Source organism: Euprymna scolopes, chromosome 3 (assembly GCF_053919585.1).
Source record: "Euprymna scolopes isolate OS-2025 chromosome 3, ASM5391958v1, whole genome shotgun sequence".
NCBI lineage: Eukaryota > Metazoa > Mollusca > Cephalopoda > Sepiida > Sepiolidae > Euprymna > Euprymna scolopes.
In genome coordinates this window covers 25,567,377-25,589,548 of record NC_136484.1, presented here as the reverse complement: position 1 = coordinate 25,589,548, position 22,172 = coordinate 25,567,377, and the positions used below count along the sequence as shown (strand labels likewise).

The 22,172-nt window shown below is 31.0% G+C and overlaps 1 protein-coding gene across 31 annotated transcripts in view; it reads right to left on the bottom strand.

Moving 5' to 3' along the window:
* LOC145253848 (phospholipid-transporting ATPase IA-like) overlaps nt 1-22,172 on the bottom strand; it is a 517,619-nt gene that overhangs the window by 199,806 nt on the left and 295,641 nt on the right. For all 31 annotated transcript variants that reach the window (XR_013863764.1, XR_013863763.1, XR_013863765.1 and 28 more), the window contains one exon: nt 13,776-13,875. Coding sequence is in view for 28 of the 31 variants with exons in the window: in XM_080112987.1 (XP_079969113.1) it covers nt 13,776-13,875 (100 nt within the window). In the remaining 3 variants the exon portion in view is untranslated. The remainder of the gene's footprint in view (nt 1-13,775; nt 13,876-22,172) is intronic.

Sequence of the window (22,172 nt, the reverse complement as noted above, 5' to 3'; positions counted from 1 at the left end):
TACAAGCTGGGGTTAGTTTTTTTTTGCATTTCCATTTTTGCAAGTCATCGTATCAGTTGGATTCACTTCGCTTAGTTGGAACGCTTTCGACTTCCGGTCACGTTATGAAGCATCAGTAAGACGTCAGATTTTCTCTCACTTTCTTTTCTGCCTTCGCGTCATGGGTTTGAGCCTGCCTGCCTACTACCATTTTTTTTTCTTTCCACCCAAACTACCTACTGTCCCCCCCTCCGCTACCATCACTTTTTAATATTTCATTGAAATGTTATGTATATACAATTTTAACAATATTTCTTTTAATGAACGTCTCAATTCCCAATATTTTGTCCATACCTGCATATTTTTTGAGAAACTTTATATACAGAAATCTATACAAGATAAATCACTTGCAAAACATAATTACTAGATATCAGTCAGCATAATGAAAATATTTGATATCATGTATAAAATTTGTTATAAATATGAGCATTGCAGTTATAAAGGATTAAAACAGAATGAAAAACTTCTCTTACTTCAATCACAAATTGATTTGGTAAAGCTGATATCTACCTACTTTAAAATGGACAAGTCTGAACAAGTCAAAAAAAAAAAAAGAAAAAAAAGTAATAAACTAACACTAATTAGTTACCGTCAATAGAACTCTAAATTAAACAAAGTTCTCAAGGTTGATTATGTTTAAAAATAGTGTTGCTTTTTAAACGATTCAGAAATTTATATAAAAAAATTCCTAAAACTTTGAATAGCAAATTAATGATTAAACAAAATATTCAAACATGGGAAATTTTTAAAATAATTCAGTTTAAAAAATAATTCTATTCTTTGAATTATTAGCTATATTAAAAGTATAAAATCGAAATTTTTTTTTTATTTTTTAAATTTAATGGTCGTTTATGTTTAGGTTGGCCTATTAGTAAACACTCTAATAATTATGCCAAATTGGCCCGGAGAACATGATTCAATCTTCGGTAGAATCTTACCAAAGATGAACAAAAATGGCACTTAATACCTCTTGCTAAATACTCAGCATCGTAAGGTGGGGATCACAAGGGAAATAATCTTGGGAAAGGAGTGACATTCTTCTCTACATCTTAGCATAATAGCCCTCAACTATGATCAATCATTTTTACTTTCATCTGAATTTAGAGAAAAAAAATTTGGGTTGCTTTTAAATGCATTTAATTCTAAATAACTTAATTAAAAATCTACAAAATATGTTACCTCAAATTACATTTTTTTTGATAGTTTTAAAATGCATATTACAGGAGTAAATGATAAACTTGTTTTTAATGAGTAGTTCTACAAAACAAAATCTAATTTCTCTTCAATGAATAGAAAAAATATGGGAATTTATTTTACTGAAATTGTGAAACTGATCAGTAGGCACCACCAAACCGTTGTATAGAATGTCATCATTATATACATTAAGTAGTGATGTCATCATTTCGTGTTTACTATAGTTTGGGTTAATTTCTATGGAACATTATTTATGCAGAAATTTATGAATAAATAAAATGTACAATAAAAAATGGATAACAATATAAGACTTACCTTTTATAAAACAAATAGATTTTTAATAACGAACTACACAGACGATAAAATTAATTTTAACCTGTTCTGTTGACACATGTATGTATCTAAATATGATGTCACTACAGACCGCCATACTTTTTTGGAAAAAAAAAAAAAAAAAAAAAAAGTGCAAATTTTGATTATCACCTGTCATTTTAAATAATCAAATCCAAACGAATTTTTTTTTTAGTCGATTTTCCTTTTGTAATTTTTATTATCTCAAGAGTCATATTCTATTATATTAATATATTTTTTTATGATCGGGAACCTGTTATATAAAAAAATCTGTTTTAAACTTCATATTGTATAATAATTGAATTTAATATAATTTAAAGCTTTTTAAAAATAATTATTAGAATTCTGTTTTTTTTTTGTTGTAACTCAAATAATTATATTACCTAAAAAAAAGGTCAAGAAAAATTAAAAACATAATATTGATTTTATGTCCAATTTTATTTGCAACTTTAAGGTAAGTGAAAAAAAATGATGGGATTTTATATATATATATATATAGCCTGCAAAATTATTTGATCTTTTCAGTTTTAAAAAAAATGTTTGAATTTTTATCGACCTACCTTTATTTTTTTTAGTTTTTGTAACATGAAATATGGGGGAGAGGTAGAACACCTAAAAAAAATATTTCCTCTAATATATTTAATGAAACCTACTTCTATTATGTAAGTTTATTTAATAATGAATAAATATGGAAAATTTCAGGAAAATATGACTTTTTGATTTTTACTAGATTTTTAAAACATGGGTGTGCCAACGGCTTAAAAAACGTCACTACATAGAAACGTTGTTTTAAAGCGTCGATAACGTAAACACGATTTTTATCTCGCGTTTTCATTAATTTCGTATGCTGTAAAAACTTTTTAAAACATTAGCAGTTTATTTGAAGCTTCTTTTGAATGGTAAAGTTAGGATCATAATATTAAATTACAGTTACATCGTGTTACATACGGGGGGGGGGGCTGTGGCGTGTGTTAGAGGTACCTACTGATCAGTAAAGCAACTAAAATATACGAGGGTGGGGAGGTAACTACAACACTTATTTAATATATAGAGGAGTCTAAACTTATATAACAGTTATATTTTCATTAAAAAAAATAAATAAAAAAAAAAAAAAAACACTTTGTTATAATTCTTGCTCACATGATTATGTACATGATTTTTATCTTCTTGCCTAGAGTGGTTATTACTGTAAAATTCAGTTGAATAAAACCTTGATAAGGTCTTTCCTCGTTACACTACAATAACAATGTTTAACATTACATGACTTTGTTTAAGTATTGTTTTGATGTTTACATGTTTTTTTTTTTTTCAAGAATCTACTAATATATAAAAGGAACTTTGTGTGCCTGTAAGTTCGTTCCATATAGACTCGAAAACCGCTAGATCGATTTTTATGAAATTTCACACAAAGGTACTTTATGTGCTTGGCAATGTTCTTAGATAGATTTTGTGTCAGAATGTCTTCGAAAAGTATCGATAATCGTGAATCAAAATGATCCTATGAAAGGAACAGGCGAGTTTGACCAAAATTAACATCTTACATAGCCTAACATCACAAGTGCATTTGAGAAAGTTTTATTACCACACAAGCCGAAAGGCCTAACATAAAATCAACAGTAGGTTCTTTGATATGACAGGGATGTGTTCAAAATGAATGTTTCTGTTTAAAGTACAATTTTGCAATAATACTTGTACTTTTTCATTTTAAACTTTAAATGCAAGCTATTAAAATCAACAGTAAGTTCTCTACAGTGCAATGTAGACTACAATGTATTGAGAAATTAGTCACTGTGAAAGGCATGTGAAACTTCTTCCAAGTGCATTGCGATGGGTCCCCAATTAGAGCAGGCAATCAATCGATTGAAAAATGTGCTATTTCATTGATGACGATAAAAATAAAGGAGTGTGAAACATTCATTGATGTATAAAGTAAAATTGTTTTCTCTTTGTAATTGCTGTAAGCTCTGACTTGGTTTTTCAAGTACTCTAACCACTGTGTCACGGGTCCTTGTAAAGACCCATGATGCAGTGGTTAGAGTACTTGGAAAAATTTAGTTGCAAGTTTTAAAAGGTAGAAGGTTCAATCTACAGTTTGGGTTGGTTGGTTGTTTTTGTTTTACGGCATATCAACCCTTTTCAGGTTATTTAATGCTGAATCCAAAGATTTTGAAGAAAATTTTTTTAATATAATATATTTGTTGTTTTCAAGTCGGTTTCTATTTAACTCATAGTTGGGACTCTAACAGGTACTACCACTCCGGGCCAAAGTGGACCTGGGAGCAATGGCAATTAAAGGGTGCCTCCACACTTCCCAAAGCCCGCAAGCTGGGGCCTCACCACTGGATATAGTTTAAAGGTCATATCCAGGACCCACAGTGTAGGAGAGCGAAAATACAATTGCAAATTACTTAGGACCTCTACTCAGTTATTGCTGAGGGAACAAGAGCATACTACCCCTATGAATTAAATTGTTCTGCTTGAAATTCCAAGCAGATATCTGAGTCTGACGAGATATACCTGAATAAATACATCATCCCAACTTCAATAATTGATACATGATTGGATCACTACTATCCTCAAGAGAAAAAAAGCAGTCCATAAATTTATAGTTAATTCTTTTTTCAATGATTTTTTTTTCAGTCATTTTTTTTGTATTAATAATATTAATCAAATGAAAATATATGTTAAAAAAAAAAAAAAAAAAAAAAAAAAAAAACGTACTACCTGAACAGGTGTGTAGCAGACACAGCTGTTTCATTCACTTTGAAATGTATTTAACTATTTAAGTCAATAAGAAAGTAAATAATAACAGTTAGTTTTATTGACTTTCTTAAAGATTTATATATAAAATTATTCTGAATATGTAAAGTAAAGTCAAATAAAAAAAAAAACGCTGGCCGGTTGTTTGGAGGTGTAAAAGAAAAAAAATAGTTTTAGTATAAAGGTAGGCTTGAACCCCGAACGTTTGACACGGAGGTGGAAAGGAAATGGAAAAAAAACCCTGCGACCTAACCATCTCGACCACGGGAACAGATGAATTGATGTGTGTTAAGTTGACATTTATAAACCCAAATTAGCAGGTGCAACAACGTAAAATTGCAGAAGCCAGTTTCTGTTTTCCCTGCAATGCGGCGATCAAACAATAAAAAAAAATAAAACACAAAAAAACTAACGTAAGGCAAACGAACGATGAAAACAGAAAAACGAACATGTGAAAAATGGCTTAAATAATCCTGTTTCGATATTAAAATTTAAAAAATCGGTGGGTACCCGGGTGTTTTTGGGTGTCGCTAAGAATAAGCGAAGTGGAAAAAAAAAAAAAAGCAGAAAAATGAATGTTACATGAAAAATGGCTTAAATAACACTAGTTCAATATTTAAATTTAAAAAATCAAAAACATCTCACACCACGATTCGAACCCAAAACGTTTAGATAATGAACCAAGGCCTTAACTAACTGAGCTAACGCGACGTACATGAAGTTTGTTCGGTTTTTCAACTATTTAAAGTAAATCAGGTCACGACGTCATCTGACGCGTGCGTAGAATCGGTCATTGTCACGAGAGGACCGTTTTTGTTGACCCCCCCCCTGTCGAAAATTGTCGATTTTGGGGTGAAAAAGTTAACGCTTTTGGCAATTTTTCGAGCAAAGGATGGAGCTTCCATGTGATACCGAGTTTGTGAATTTTCGTCGTGTCTGTCGAAAGTTTTTAGCAGACATCCAAACATACATACATTTTCACTTTTATATATATAGACTAGCGAGGAGTACCTGGCGTTGCCCGGATGTTTTTCGGGGTATGTGAAAAAACCCCAAAAATGTGAAAAAAAAAAAACAGGTGCCCGTGAAAAAAAAAAACAAAGCCTTCACGACGCGCAGTTGGAAAATAGTAAAGTGTTTAAAAAAAAAAAAAACAGGTGCGCGTTTTTGATTGACGTGACGGTGATAGGTATTCAGCAGTTAGCATTTTATGCGGGACAGTTTTGAATGAGGTGAATAAATCGGTTTGTTTGTTTTTAAAAACCCGCTCCCTGTTTATTAGGAAGAGCGAAATGAAAGCTACAGTCTGATATGACGAAGTCGACATTGAACAAACGTTACTTAGCTCTCTTGAGACAACTGGCTTTCGGCCTGTGATTAGAGTTGAGTTTCCTTTTTTTTATACCGAAAACCGAATGTAACGCGTGCCGATGCGGGAAATGTGGAATAATTAACGTTTGAAAGTCAATAAAATTAAATAGACAGGCGAGCTCCGTGGGTAACTCTGAGATATTACAATTTATAGATGATATAAGAAGTTTTAAGAAGTTGTGAACCGAGCAAGCGCTTCTCTGAAAGAAGCCTTTTGTGGACATTGAGGAAAAGCGTACATACATACATACATACATTTTCGCTTTTATATATATAGATGTATGTAGGTATGTATGTATGTACATTTGTATGTCTCGTAAAAACTTTTGAGAGGTGCGATGGATTTTCACGAGATCGGTATCATTTTGAAGCTTGATCCTTCAGACAACAAATATCAAATAATTGACCAAAAACATTAATTCCTTGACCTTCAACTGGGCCCTTTTCTACAGGGAGGGGGTCGCTTTTTTTGCCAATATTTTCGAAAGTCATCACCTCTTTTCAATTGTCCAGATTTAATTTAAGCCTACATCACTTCCGGTTTGGTGATGGGCACAACAGCTAACGCGTCACATTTTTTTTTCACTTTCTTTTCCTCCTTCGCAGTATGGGTTCAAGCCTGCCTGTCTACTACCACTTCTTTTTTTGTTCTCGCAACACCCTTACACAAACCGCCACTTTCTTTTCCCTCTTCTCGTCACAGGTTCAAACCTGCCTACTACAACTTTTTTTTTACTCAACACACACCTCCAAACACCCAGGCAACACCGAGCACCCAGGCTAGTTTGTAATAAGACCGTAAAAACAAAGAGGGCATTGTCTTATAGATAGTGGCATAGTTTTGGTTGCACGCAGACACATAACTGCCATTATATTAAAGATATATCAGTTTTGATTGTTACCATAATTATTGGAAAGACGCAGCGGTGAAGGTGGGGTGAAAAGCATCTAATCCAAATACTTTTCACAAAATTTGAAACAAAGTTAAAATAAGACGGAAATATGAAACTGATTTTCTACTGAAAACAAGAACATAAGTCAATCATGAGAACTTTGCCTGACAACATAAGGATGGGATTTACTTCTCAATATTGTATGAAATATTCCCAAAGTTATGCTATGGAAACGTTGATAACTCAAGAATTATCTAATCAAGTTAAAATCTATCATTGTGGTTACGGTTATAAAAGAGTATCTGATGCATACATCATACTTGGATAAAAATTGAAAGTTGAAATTCTCTAAAGCTTCTGGTCTTGACAAAGCTTTTAAAGTCAATATCAAATGTAAATATCATACTAAATGCTGGACTTTATTGGCCAAGTAATAAATTCCTATGGTGTACAAAAATTTTAGTTATTGCCAAAAGTGTGATTTGAACCTTTTCTATTATTTTGACCATTGACCTTTGTCTCCAAAATTAAAACAGTTCTAAGTTAGATCATGACCAATATTTGGATCAAATTTATTGACGGTTGATCAAGTGATGGGGATGGTAAGCTATACACAAATAAACATAGTGACAAACTCAATAAAAAAGATATGATACCGTAAATAATTAATCAGGGTTCTTTTTTTTTTTTCATATGAAAACCATTCCAGACAAAGCATAAAGCCACTTAATGAAACTAAAATTCTTTTTAAATGCTACTCATAAAGTATAAAATAAATAGATTCAATCCAGAAAACAGTAATTCTTTTCCCTTTGTCAAAAACATTGCTCATGAAATGTAAGGACTAACGGACAAAATAAGGGAAGCAAGTGTGACGAAACTGTTGAAAGTAAACCCAAGACCCATTTTCTAGTCCACTTAGTTTTTGCCAAAAGTGTGACTTGAACCTTTCCCTTAACCTAGAGTACTGACCACGATATCCCAGAATTAAATCAGTTCTAAATAAAACTATGACTAATATTTGGACTAAATTTAGTGACGATTGGTTTAAGAATGTGGATACTAGCCTATGCACAAATAAGTATAGTGACAAACTCGATCAAAAATATATAAGATACCATAAATAATTGATCATGTTTAAAAAAGTTTTTCAAATTTCCCAATACATTAAGGATAAATGGATCAGTTTAGATTTTCAGTGATCTAATCAATGTATAACTTGAGAATTATCAACATCATTTGACGTGGGAAGATGTTTTTGGGCTCGTCCACCAACCACTACTATCTCCTTGAACAGTGTACACAAAAACGAGTCTGTAACCTAACAGGTCTGACACTGTGTATCAAGTTCCAGCCTCATCACTGTGATATTGCATCCGAGTGCTTATTTTACAAATGCTTTCATGGAATGTACTTCAAACTTACTGATCTTGCACTTTTTGAACTGAAATATCCAACCCTATTAACAGAAATATTTTCTCTCTTCAATGTAGCTCCCTAGATGCCAGAAGATCTTTTACTCCAATAACTTCTATCCTGGAATAGGTTGCAGTTGGAATTCCCTCCCTGCTCCAATTCAAAGTATCCCTTTATGTTTCAGTGGTAATATATGCCTTGTTTCGAGGGGATAAAAAAAAAAAAAGAAAAAAAAAAAAATGTTCAAACCAAACAGAATATCAGTTGGGTCAGCTTCATTATCCTATTGTTTTTTAAATGTAAGTAAAATAGAAATAAAAATAAAATAATTAATTGAATGCTAATTCGTACATGCTCCAACCAACTAAATTGCCTCGTTACTAAAATCTAATAAAAATTTTTTAAAAACTTTTGTAAATTATTCATTTTTCATCATTTGTTACACGTAATGCAGTGTGACTTGATTACTGTCACATAATGGCTGGGACTCTGTTTATGTCATAAATCGATGCCGATTCAGCTGAACCTGAAAAATTTCCCCTGCATCTTCTCTCTTGCAGATTCAGTGGACCATATCACCCATATAAGCTGAAAAAGTTAGTTGTATCCCTTATAGCTCTAAAATCTAAGTGTCAAGCTGTCAGGTGTGGTCATTGCCTTTGTCTAGCTCGATTGACTTGAGAATTGATGCAAACCTGCTAGAATCAGTCTGATGTTTTACGTGATTCAGTAGACAACTGGCAGAAAATATTAATGAGTTTGAATTTAAACCATTTGACATTGCATCTTGGAGTTAAAAAAAAAAAATCTTTGTAAAAACTTACTTTCAAATTAACTACAAGAACGATGAGACCTGATAAGCAAGAAAGTCTTGGTTATTTCGCTTTCTCAATAAATTGGAAAAAGAAGAAATGTTATAAGAAGCAATGACCTTTATTAAGTGGTGTTGTGCCAACAGAGTCGCCCCACTGGCTGGTCAAGAGTGGCAGTTGAGCCATTTTGAAGAAGCCACAAAACAACAATAACTTTTATGATAATCGGAATGAATAGACGTTAAAGCGTTCACATTAAAATGACGTTATAAACAAACAAGCAGAAGGATACAACATTGCAGCAATGGGGCAGGGGTTGGAGCTTTTGGACCCTGTCTAGGAGGGAGAGACTAGTGGTAGATGCACCCAGATGTGGCAACAATACTGATGCAAGAGGTCATAGATGGTCTTGCTTCTAGATAAAAACAATATGAAAAATATGTGATAAATTTATATAAGCACACGTTTTACGAGGGTCATTCCAAAAGTAAGGTCTCCTATTTTTTTTTTTTTTTTAACTCAAAACCCAAAATGTTCAGGAGCTACCTAGATGGGAGTGGTACCATTAAAACAAGCAACCTTTTCTGCTCCAGAATTTATTTTTCTACATAGTCACCACCATTCTCAATGTATTTTTGTTAGCTTCTTTTGATGGCTTAAAGTTGTAAAAAGTCCAGAACGCGCTTTATCACTCACATCTCTGATGCCACTCTGAAATCAACGAACTGCACTGAAATCAACTGCACCAGTTTTGTAAACGTTCAACAGGTGCCAGTGAATGTTGATCAATTCAATTTTTTTTGTTGCATGGAAGAATTCAATGACATCTCCGCTGATGCATATCTATGACATGGGTTGCTTTTTTAGAATCTCACACCGTCAATATCTGCAACGGAGAGATGAAATTTTCAGGTCATAAATGCATAAATAAGTCATCATTATAATACAATTTACAGTTTCCTCTGATCCATTCAGGCGGAATAAAAATAGAGGGGTTTACTCATAATCTCTTGACAAAAATTTTGTAAATAAAATGTTAAACATGTAAAATTGATATTGGATTTAAATACTATTAAAGTTATTGTTAAGGAGTAGGTGGGAGATCAAAGTGTAGTATCTGTTCTGTGGTCATAATACCATCCTCCCAGGCATTATCATCCCCTTTTTCTGGAGAAAGAGGATAGTGTGATATATGTTCGTTAGGCATGATACCATTGTCCTAGGACTGGAAGGGGCTTTATATTTACTATTATAAATAAATACTGACATAAGAGGTCATAGGTGGTCTTGCTTCTAGATAAAAACAGTACGAAAAATATGATAGGATAAATTTATGTAAGTATATGTTTTAATCTCTTGACAAAAATCTTTTGCAAATAAATGTCACATGTGTAAGCTTGATATTGGATTTAAATAATACTAAAAGTATTTTTAGGGAGTAGGCAGAGGATCATCATAATAGTTTAGATTAAACCTGTCAATGTTAAGGAATAATATTTTAAGGATTTGGACCATATTGAATACTAAGCCGATAAGATGATGATTATGATTATTGTTGAAACCATTACACGAAGCTTAGCTGCGCAGATCAAGGCAGCTATGGCAACTACAGAGATTCTAAATAGAGCAACTAGATTACTGTGTTAAATGTATGGCTGCTAGCAAGCTGTAATATTGTCTAATCTTTGGAGAGAGAGAAACACAATATACGACACTTAAAAAAGGTGGAAGAGGCAGAGAATCAGAGAAGTGTGAGAGAGGGAGAGAGAGAGGAGGGGATAGAAAAAGACAAAAAAGAGAAAATATGACATTTATAAGTAATTTGAAGCTAAAATAGATAAAACAATGAGGACGAAGGTATGTTTGAAATTTATTAAACATAATGATGTTTAATCATTTCTCATTTGTATATTAATTATATAATGAGACAGCTTCATATCTGTGTACTTTCATATTTATTGAAATAATATTTGAAATAATATTTAATAAAATATCATCTATTGAAATAATATTTATTAAAATCTGAAATGCAATAGGGTAAAATTAAATTAAATTTTTAATATCCCATAAAAATAATTTAAATATGAAATCAAATTCACCGTAATGTATTAAAATCAAATAAAAAATACAACAAAAAACAAATTACTTCATGACTATTCAAAGTTTGATATGAACTTGGAAGCATTTAAATTTTTGAATAAAACATCATTTCTAGCTTTAACATTCTTAACAAATTCTCATATATTAGAATATTGAAACTTTGGAAGCTTTTTAGATAGAATTATTTTACATGTAGAGAGGGAAATAACATAACAGTCTCCTAACATCTAGTTATACTTGTAAAACATGTTGGCTCAATAATTTAATGATATCATGATTAATTTTCAAAATACTAGTTAAAAAAAAAAAAATAAATAAAGATAATTTTGTTAAATAACTCTATAAAAAAAAAAAATTAATAATAAAAATGAACAAATATTCTTGGAATAAACATATTTAATGAAAAACAAAATAAAATTAATGAAATTTGCAAACCACTTCTATGCTGACACATCTAACACTACATTCTAAAAGATTCTAATTATATCACTTTAATATCAGTTATATAAATTTTAAAAATAATATTTGTAGGAAAAGATTGCTAAGTACATCCAAATATTTATTTGCTAACCATACCCGGCCACATGTTGCTGTGGCTCAGTTTGTTTAAATTGACCCCACCCCCCCACACACACACACAAAATAAAAAAGACAAAATTTATGTTTTTTATAAGAAGGAATTATTGTGGCAAACTGTTTTTTTTTTTTCTTATAAAAATATCTTTAAGTTAATTAATAAAGAAAATAGTTTATTTAGTTATTTATTTGCGGACTGTTATCACATCTCTTATAGTTGTTGTTTCACAACAATTTGTAAATACGTAAATAAATGCTTAATGTAAATTAGGTAGATGAATTTTTTGTTGTTATAGCAATTTATCGTAGCAAGCACATGGACACAGAAACACGCAAGAGAAATAATCAGAGAAAGAGAGAGGGGGGATTAAAAGGTTTAGTTTGTTTAACGGCATATCAACCCTTTTCAGGTTATTTAATGCCAAACCCAGAATTAAAGAAAAAAAAAAATTATATGTATTCAAAGTGGGGAATTAAAACTCTTAAATAGTGTTGATGCCATAACATGTAACGAATTGCCAGGTCGCAGTAAATGTAAATGAAAAAGTACAAAGTTATTAATGAATGGAGTGTTGAATAAACGGAACAATATGTCCGTTAGGGTTGACACAATAATGAAAAAAAAAAAAATGCAGCAGTTTATTGCGAATGTAGAATATTTTATTTACTAAAATAATGTGCTTTTTCTGGAGGGGGGGACATAAAAAGGAATGAAAATAAATTAGGTAGATGAAATTTTTGTTTGTGTTATAGCAATTTTATTAAAAAATATATTGATTATCACTACAAGTATTTTCTTTTTTGCTACCTAGTATATGAGAAAAACTATATACTACTAAAAGTGGGGATTTTAAGAAGAGTTCATTCACTTTGAAAACATTGGAAAAATTCTTTATGGCATCATGAATGCTGAAATAAAAGGATGAACTCATCCATTAAAACAGACACAACAGACATGTGAACAGTTACCATCTAGTTAGTATGCACTAAATACCCAAATATTTATATAAAAATTTAACAAAAACAGACTCCAGACGATTTTGTCTATAAGTTTAAACCTTTAAGCCTAAAAATGGTACTTGTTAAGATAGAGTTGATAGATCGATTTTTTTTAATATGGTGTATTAAACAAAAACAGTACTTAATTATGTTGATAATAGTAATCTATCAAAAAAATTAGAAAAATTCGAGTAGAAAATAATTTATAGTTAAAAGTAATTTTTATGGAAAATTTGGAGAAATTGCATTTTCCCTAGATGTGAACACCTTGAAGATTGCGAATACAGGGACATACTTATCTCCCTTTTTGCAACTTTAATGGCTTCTGACATTTGCAGACTATAGTGATAGACTTTTGTTTTGTTTTTTTTACTAAAAACACAATAGCAGTTGTTCTACTAGATAGAATGTTTGTAATCTTTGGATATATTAATATTTTTGATATGACAATTAAGTAGTTGCTTTTGCTTAAAACCAGATATATAAAAAATCGATCTGTTGACTATCTTAACGAGCACCGAAGAGATAATTTATAAAAAATATCAAACAAGTTACAACAACTGAAAATTAATGACGTTGGTGGCAAGTTTTTTTCTTATTTTTTAAAAAATCCCATTTAAAAATAATTTTATTACAAAAGTAAATCAACCAGAATGCATTCATTTTTAAGATTTTAGTTACACTTTTATAAAAATTTAGTTCCTTCCTTCAAAATTCTATCAAAAATAATGAGAAAAAAACCATAGTTGAAAATAGTTGAAAGTAGTTATATGATTTAAAACAATGATTGATTTTCTTTCAGAACTGATGTGACTTAATATATTTGAATTGTTTTCCTCTTAAGTTGAGCCAGTTTTCTCTTGAGCAAATAGTGTCTGACCATAACAGCATATTTTTGCTGATCCACAGCTAGGTCACATGATATAGCTAGCCAATCCTGATTTCACAGTTGAAGGCTTTCTCTAAGGTTATGTGAAAACATTTCAGTTCTTTTGCTCATTTTTTTTCTTCTTTTTATTTAACAGTTTATAGATTTTTTTTTTTCAGAAACATTAATGCAGTCAGAAAAAAATTATTTTTGGTTGCACACTTTACTAATTGTGAAGATACATAATATTAAAAAATGTAGACTTATTTTAAATCTTCAAGTTGTTAATTAGAAGTTATTATATTGAAAGGAGAACATAATGGAAATGCTGTTTGTTGGATTGTGCAGTTTTCAATAATCTTTGAAAATAAATATAATTATAAATAGGGTACATACCTGAAGTAATGCAATGAAGAGAAAAAATATGTTTGCATATCTCCCAAACTGTTCAAATAAAAATTTCGGAAGGAAAGAGGCAAAATTGTATTTGGCAGTGCTGAAAAAAATTTAAAAAGTAATAAAAAAAATTAAATTAAATTAAAAAGTGAATGTATCACATTAATAAATACATTTGAGACATATGACACATCTATCATATCATTTGCATATAATTTCTCTCCATGCAACACGCATTCAACTCTAACTGGCTAGGTAATGAAAAAAAAAATTTGATATCTGTATAAAGATTATAAAAATTTGATTTCTTGGTACATTATTTTAATGGTTGGACTATAAACATATACTCAGATACCAGTTTTTTATATAGCTATATATACTCAGATCAGATTTTTATAAAGCTATCATAAATATGTTCAAAGATATCCAAATGTTTGCGTTTCTCTTTCTTCTAACCTGTAGTGAAATAGGGGAAAAGGGTGGTTGGTTACTTTTAATGCATCTCAACAGAAAGTTTTCTCCTTTCACCACTAACGCTCAGATCCCCACTTTGCCGAAATTGAAATGAATGGTTCTCTCTCTTTGAGGATGCCCCACCCCCCGCTCCACTTTGATAAGCTTCTTGGACTGACATTCACTACAGATCTGAAATGGAGAACTTGCATCAAATCTATTAGCTAGGTCATTGGGAAAATGGTTGGATCATTCTACCACTCTAGAAAGTATCTCACTCCTGAAACAATCCTCTACCTGTATAAGTCAAATATGTCCTAAGATGGAGTGTTGTTGCCACGTCTGAGGAGGTGTCGTTAAGAGCACTGTTTGCTGTTCTGAAAAAGTACAAAACTGACTTTGAAATCTAATGGAAGAGGTCCTCTTCTTTTACACAGCCTCTTTCCGACAAAGAAGTTACTGGTCTTTCTCCATCATCATTATTTCCATGGTAGCTGCTCAACTGAGCTCAAATCTATGGTTCCACCCTCTAAAACATTCACAATAAAAAGTTGTCTAGTTACAACCAGTTAAGAATTTTCCTTTCTTTCCCTTTGAACCTAAAACTAAACAGAATTTTCATGAGCAAAGTTTTTTTCCAAGAACTACCCGTATTTGATATGCAATACCATTGGGCTGCTTTCCAGCTGACTACAGCATGGTTGTTTTCAAGTTCAATGCTAATAAATTCTTGTTGTGCTGTCCTTTTAAATAAACAAATTAAAGTTGCAACCATCGTTACCAATTCTCACATCTATTTAACAAATTTATTAATCCTTATCTTTGAGTAGCTTTTGGATTTTGATAAGTAACGATTGATTCATTCCTACATAAAAGGATGAACCTAACCCCCCCCATATATTAGTTTCTTAAGAAAGGCTTATTTGAAAAATAAGCAAATAGGTAATAAAACTATTCCTCGCTACCCAATTTTCACTATAAACTTGTTAATTTCAGTCAAAGTATTTCTCATTAGGGACACAAGACAGAGAAAAAAAAAAGAGGAAAAGGAGATAAAAATGAAAAAGAAAACCTGTTTAAAATAAAATTCTCTACATTAAATCATTTATTTTACAGACATTAGCAAAAAAATAACTTTCATTGTGAACTGCACATTTTAAATTTAGTTTCAATTTCTTTAAATAACAGACATGATACAAGGAGAACAAAATTAGAGTTTTTTTTTTCCTACCCTGATAGACAGTAGGTTCAAACCAAATTAAAGTTTAAGTATACTTCTAATTAAAATTTGGGAAGATAAAATTTAGCCCACGATCTTGCAGTTTAACATTAATTTTTTTACATGTTGACTCACTGAATTTTTTTATGGGTGTTGTATTGAACTCACCACATATACACTTGAGAATCGAATCACCCCATTAAACATCTATTAACATCAATGTATATCACTATTAGCAGGAAGATCTGACATTGACCAGGATTAAATGAAGAAACTTATGTCCTATCCCAGCCCATAATACCCAATTACTTTTTTCTTCTTTTTTTTTTTGTAAACTTATTTAAAAGTTTTTGAAGAGGAAACTCAGTATTAATTGGATGAAAGATGTTTGTACAGTGACATTTATTGAAAATTTTCAGTAAATTTATAATTCGTTATTGAGATTAGTATTATTTATTTATTTATTTATTGCGGACTATTATCCTCCTCTTTCTAACTTATTGTTTCACGACGTTTCGACCAGCTACTCCAACGCCGTGAAACAACTTAGAAAGATGAAGATAATAGTCCGCAATAAATAAACTAATAAATAATACTCATCTCACTAATGAATTCCAATTAAATAATATATATATATATATATATATATATATATATACTATTCGGTATAGACCCGACCATGAAAGATCAGATAATAAATAAACGTGGATTTATAAGACCAAAAAATCCAACCATGATCGCCCTTCGGGGCCCGTGACGCAGTGGATAGAAACATTGAATCTCTATGGTTCCAGGTGTGAATTGTCTGAAGATAGCGGTTTCAATCCAGAGGCTTACTTGGCCAAAACATAGTGAGACGACGACAACAACTATGGATGGCAGTAATTGCTGAGAATGCAGTTAGGAGATTCGGAGTTCCTATCCCGTCGCAGTTACCACCTAACGAAGACTAGAGGAATAGTTGGCCGAAACGTGAAACAACAACCGAGAAAGATGAGGATAATAGTTTGCAGTAAATAAATTCATTATTACCAGTTTTGTTCTTACTTTTAATTTCTATAATTTGGAGTAGAGAACGGCGTGAAACAATTCTAGATTTACCTTTATCAGCTCTCTTACATACATTTGTAGGGTCCTTGACAAAGTTCTTCAGTTTGATGGTACCTTCCTATCATTTTCGATATTTTGAGGGCAGTTTTACCTTTTGCTAACTGTTCTGTAATAGTACTCTTCAGAACTACTCAAACCACCTTTACGATCCATTTTATTGACAAAACAAACTGCTTTGTTAATAATCCCTACATAGTACCCCAGTAGTTGTTGCCCCTGATAGTAGCCCCCTACACCAAAGTGGCAATTTGCCTTGTTTGGGGTGAAAATGTAATTAAAAAAAAAAAAAAAAAAAAAAAAAAAATAATTTGACACCTCAAATACCGTGAATTCAGCAATTATGGCAAGTTGTTTACATTGTGCGGAACAATATGAAAATTTCACAGTACGCGCAGCTCAGCATAACCAATGTTTCCAAAGCTTTTGATACAAAACTACCAGTAAGTTTCTGAAACTGGTAAAATGTTATCTCGTTAATAATTTGACATGCAGTGTAGTTTTAGAATGAAGGGGTCATCTTCAAACACCTATGGGTTTGTGTACAAATAGACTTGAATTATAATTTCATATATGTATAAAGATTATGTGTCTGAATTTTTGAGATGAGGATAGATTATTCATTATTTGTAGTAGATAAAGTACTTGGTGAAAGCTACACTCTTCTGGAGGTTGAAGGGTCAATCCTCAGTGCAGGCAACACTCAAAATACAATTGTGGATAACTTAGGACTCTACTCAGTCATGGCTGATGGAACGAGAGCATGCTACCCCCATGGATTAAATAAAGAGTTTCATTTGAAATTCAATGCAGATTCCTGAATTCGACAAGGAGGCTGGAAGTTATTTTCGCAACATTCCAGTCAATATAACATTCAAGATGAGAACAGAAGTCCAAGGAACTGAAATGATATGTATGAAGATGAAGAATTGAAGATTACTTTCCATGATGTGAAGTTGAAAATTCATTATGAACATCAAACAAAAAGTGTTTAATGAATACATCATGTCTGTTACATCATATAGTAGCGAAAAATAGACAATGTAGCAAAAAAAAAAAAAAAAAAAAAAGCGCTAAGAGTAGCAAAATGAAACGAATTATGCTAAGCATAAATCTTTGAGACAAAAAAAAAAAAAATGAACCAAGTCACAACCATATGAACAGCAAAACATAGACAGGTAGGTCACGTTTCCAGATATAAAGACAATAGGAGAATATCGAAAATGACAGAATGGACCAAGAGGACAAAGAGGAAGGCCAAAAACCCATTGGAGAGATATTTTAACAACTAAGTTTTACATGGCATTGTCTAGCTAGCGACAAAATAAGGCAGAAGGAAACCGGGAAGTGGTTCCTCCTCAAAGAGTGATCAAAAACCCTAATTATGATGATGGTAGCGATTATTTTAACCTTACAAAAACAATACTTTTTGTTCAAAACATTTCATTATATCTTTTTTAATTAAATCTGATAAAAAACTTATAATGCACTTATTCTAAGCTAACAGTTTATAACTTTTGTCAGTTTTTAACTGACTAAAAAGTCTACTACTTATCTATTAATTTACCAAAACAGTCTATTTCAATCTTACAAAGTGTACAATGCTTCTGTTTATAACATTTTAATACATCCTTTTTGGAAAAATTAAATACAATAAAAACTTTGTCCCATAAAAGCTTTTTACTGTTATATTCTGCACCAAGAAGATAAGAACTTAAAACATTTGAACGACAAGTGCTGAAAAATTAAGTCTCAGCCTAATGAACATTTTCAAAAGGTATACATATGTAATGGTAGAAGAAAAAAAGAGCATAAGCATCATTTAATTTTAGTTATAAGAGAAATATACATTCAAGCAACTGTATATCAATATGGTGTTACTATTGAGAAAATGTGTGTGCAAATATGATAATCTGCTTGAAGGGACTGTGGTGAAATAGATATCAACAAAATTTAATAATCTGGAGTGCCAAGTTCAAATTCTTTCAATTCCATAGTACTATTTTGGGTGTTAATAATTATGTACAACGAATTAAAGCACAACAATTGCTCCTGCTGAGTCTCTATTTTTGTGAGATTTAAGCACATCATTCGAGCAACTTTTGATTCTTATCTCAAGAACAACAAGAGGCAACCATTTTTATTTTAGACAGACTGTCATGTGGTTCGTTTTTTGCTAAAAATCTTTGTAAAAAATATACAATCTCCCTTCTTCACTGGACTGATAAGTCAAAATTTGGATGAATTAAATAATTTATTGATATATTTACTTGTCATTTTTTTTTGGGGGGGAGGGGGGGGTAAAAATTTATCATATATATATATATATATAATATATATATATATATATATAAGAAAAGACTTGCTATAAAAAAACAAAAAAAAAATTTATGATCTTAAAATTTTTTTTTTAAATATTCCCATACAATTTTTTTTTTCAGATGTAGGGTCAACACCTGGAAAAAAAATCCATCTTTTTTTAAATAAAATTTGTTTTTCATTTTTATTTTTACTAAAATAGGTAATGTAAAAAAAAAGATAAATAACAGGAGCAATTTGTTGTATTTTAATATCACATGACTAGAGATTTAGCAGGAGCAGTTGTCATGTTTTGTTGTACATTTGTCATGCCTTAAATAGTTAAACTTGTACTACTTTGACTACAGATGTTTGCAATCTTCATGCAGTTCTTTAGTAAGTACTGGATTCAAGAAAAAAAAAATGAGGAAAACTAATGCCAATAACAGAACTGAACGAGTCAAAAGTTGTACCATACAGATTTATAAAAATTCACCCATTATCATCTGCTTAAATAAAAGTGCATAGGAACCATGAATGTTACATAAACTAGAGTCCAAATGAAAAACAATTAAAATATTTTGAAGTCTGCTGGTTTTAACTACCAAGATATACGAGAGGATAATAGAAAGAGGGGAGAAAAAAGAAAAACTAATGGAAAGGATGGTGTAGATTTTGGCATTGTGTAGAGCAAGGAGTCGCCAGAAAAATTGCTGGCAGACAGCCATTGAAAAAATTCCTTCAAAATATCTATTCAAGATATGCATGTAAAGCAAAAGCTATAACACTAAGAAAATAATGTTCGCCAATGGTACAAGACGATATTTCTGAGATACATGGAAAACACCAATTTGCCTTGTTTGGGGTGAAAATGTAATTAAAAAAAAAAAAAAAAAAAAAAAAAAAATAATTTGACACCTCAAATACCGTGAATTCAGCAATTATGGCAAGTTGTTTACATTGTGCGGAACAATATGAAAATTTCACAGTACGCGCAGCTCAGCATAACCAATGTTTCCAAAGCTTTTGATACAAAACTACCAGTAAGTTTCTGAAACTGGTAAAATGTTATCTCGTTAATAATTTGACATGCAGTGTAGTTTTAGAATGAAGGGGTCATCTTCAAACACCTATGGGTTTGTGTACAAATAGACTTGAATTATAATTTCATATATGTATAAAGATTATGTGTCTGAATTTTTGAGATGAGGATAGATTATTCATTATTTGTAGTAGATAAAGTACTTGGTGAAAGCTACACTCTTCTGGAGGTTGAAGGGTCAATCCTCAGTGCAGGCAACACTCAAAATACAATTGTGGATAACTTAGGACTCTACTCAGTCATGGCTGATGGAACGAGAGCATGCTACCCCCATGGATTAAATAAAGAGTTTCATTTGAAATTCAATGCAGATTCCTGAATTCGACAAGGAGGCTGGAAGTTATTTTCGCAACATTCCAGTCAATATAACATTCAAGATGAGAACAGAAGTCCAAGGAACTGAAATGATATGTATGAAGATGAAGAATTGAAGATTACTTTCCATGATGTGAAGTTGAAAATTCATTATGAACATCAAACAAAAAGTGTTTAATGAATACATCATGTCTGTTACATCATATAGTAGCGAAAAATAGACAATGTAGCAAAAAAAAAAAAAAAAAAAAAAGCGCTAAGAGTAGCAAAATGAAACGAATTATGCTAAGCATAAATCTTTGAGACAAAAAAAAAAAAAATGAACCAAGTCACAACCATATGAACAGCAAAACATAGACAGGTAGGTCACGTTTCCAGATATAAAGACAATAGGAGAATATCGAAAATGACAGAATGGACCAAGAGGACAAAGAGGAAGGCCAAAAACCCATTGGAGAGATATTTTAACAACTAAGTTTTACATGGCATTGTCTAGCTAGCGACAAAATAAGGCAGAAGGAAACCGGGAAGTGGTTCCTCCTCAAAGAGTGATCAAAAACCCTAATTATGATGATGGTAGCGATTATTTTAACCTTACAAAAACAATACTTTTTGTTCAAAACATTTCATTATATCTTTTTTAATTAAATCTGATAAAAAACTTATAATGCACTTATTCTAAGCTAACAGTTTATAACTTTTGTCAGTTTTTAACTGACTAAAAAGTCTACTACTTATCTATTAATTTACCAAAACAGTCTATTTCAATCTTACAAAGTGTACAATGCTTCTGTTTATAACATTTTAATACATCCTTTTTGGAAAAATTAAATACAATAAAAACTTTGTCCCATAAAAGCTTTTTACTGTTATATTCTGCACCAAGAAGATAAGAACTTAAAACATTTGAACGACAAGTGCTGAAAAATTAAGTCTCAGCCTAATGAACATTTTCAAAAGGTATACATATGTAATGGTAGAAGAAAAAAAGAGCATAAGCATCATTTAATTTTAGTTATAAGAGAAATATACATTCAAGCAACTGTATATCAATATGGTGTTACTATTGAGAAAATGTGTGTGCAAATATGATAATCTGCTTGAAGGGACTGTGGTGAAATAGATATCAACAAAATTTAATAATCTGGAGTGCCAAGTTCAAATTCTTTCAATTCCATAGTACTATTTTGGGTGTTAATAATTATGTACAACGAATTAAAGCACAACAATTGCTCCTGCTGAGTCTCTATTTTTGTGAGATTTAAGCACATCATTCGAGCAACTTTTGATTCTTATCTCAAGAACAACAAGAGGCAACCATTTTTATTTTAGACAGACTGTCATGTGGTTCGTTTTTTGCTAAAAATCTTTGTAAAAAATATACAATCTCCCTTCTTCACTGGACTGATAAGTCAAAATTTGGATGAATTAAATAATTTATTGATATATTTACTTGTCATTTTTTTTGGGGGGGGAGGGGGGGGTAAAAATTTATCATATATATATATATATATAATATATATATATATATATATAAGAAAAGACTTGCTATAAAAAAACAAAAAAAAAATTTATGATCTTAAAATTTTTTTTTTAAATATTCCCATACAATTTTTTTTTTCAGATGTAGGGTCAACACCTGGAAAAAAAATCCATCTTTTTTTAAATAAAATTTGTTTTTCATTTTTATTTTTACTAAAATAGGTAATGTAAAAAAAAAGATAAATAACAGGAGCAATTTGTTGTATTTTAATATCACATGACTAGAGATTTAGCAGGAGCAGTTGTCATGTTTTGTTGTACATTTGTCATGCCTTAAATAGTTAAACTTGTACTACTTTGACTACAGATGTTTGCAATCTTCATGCAGTTCTTTAGTAAGTACTGGATTCAAGAAAAAAAA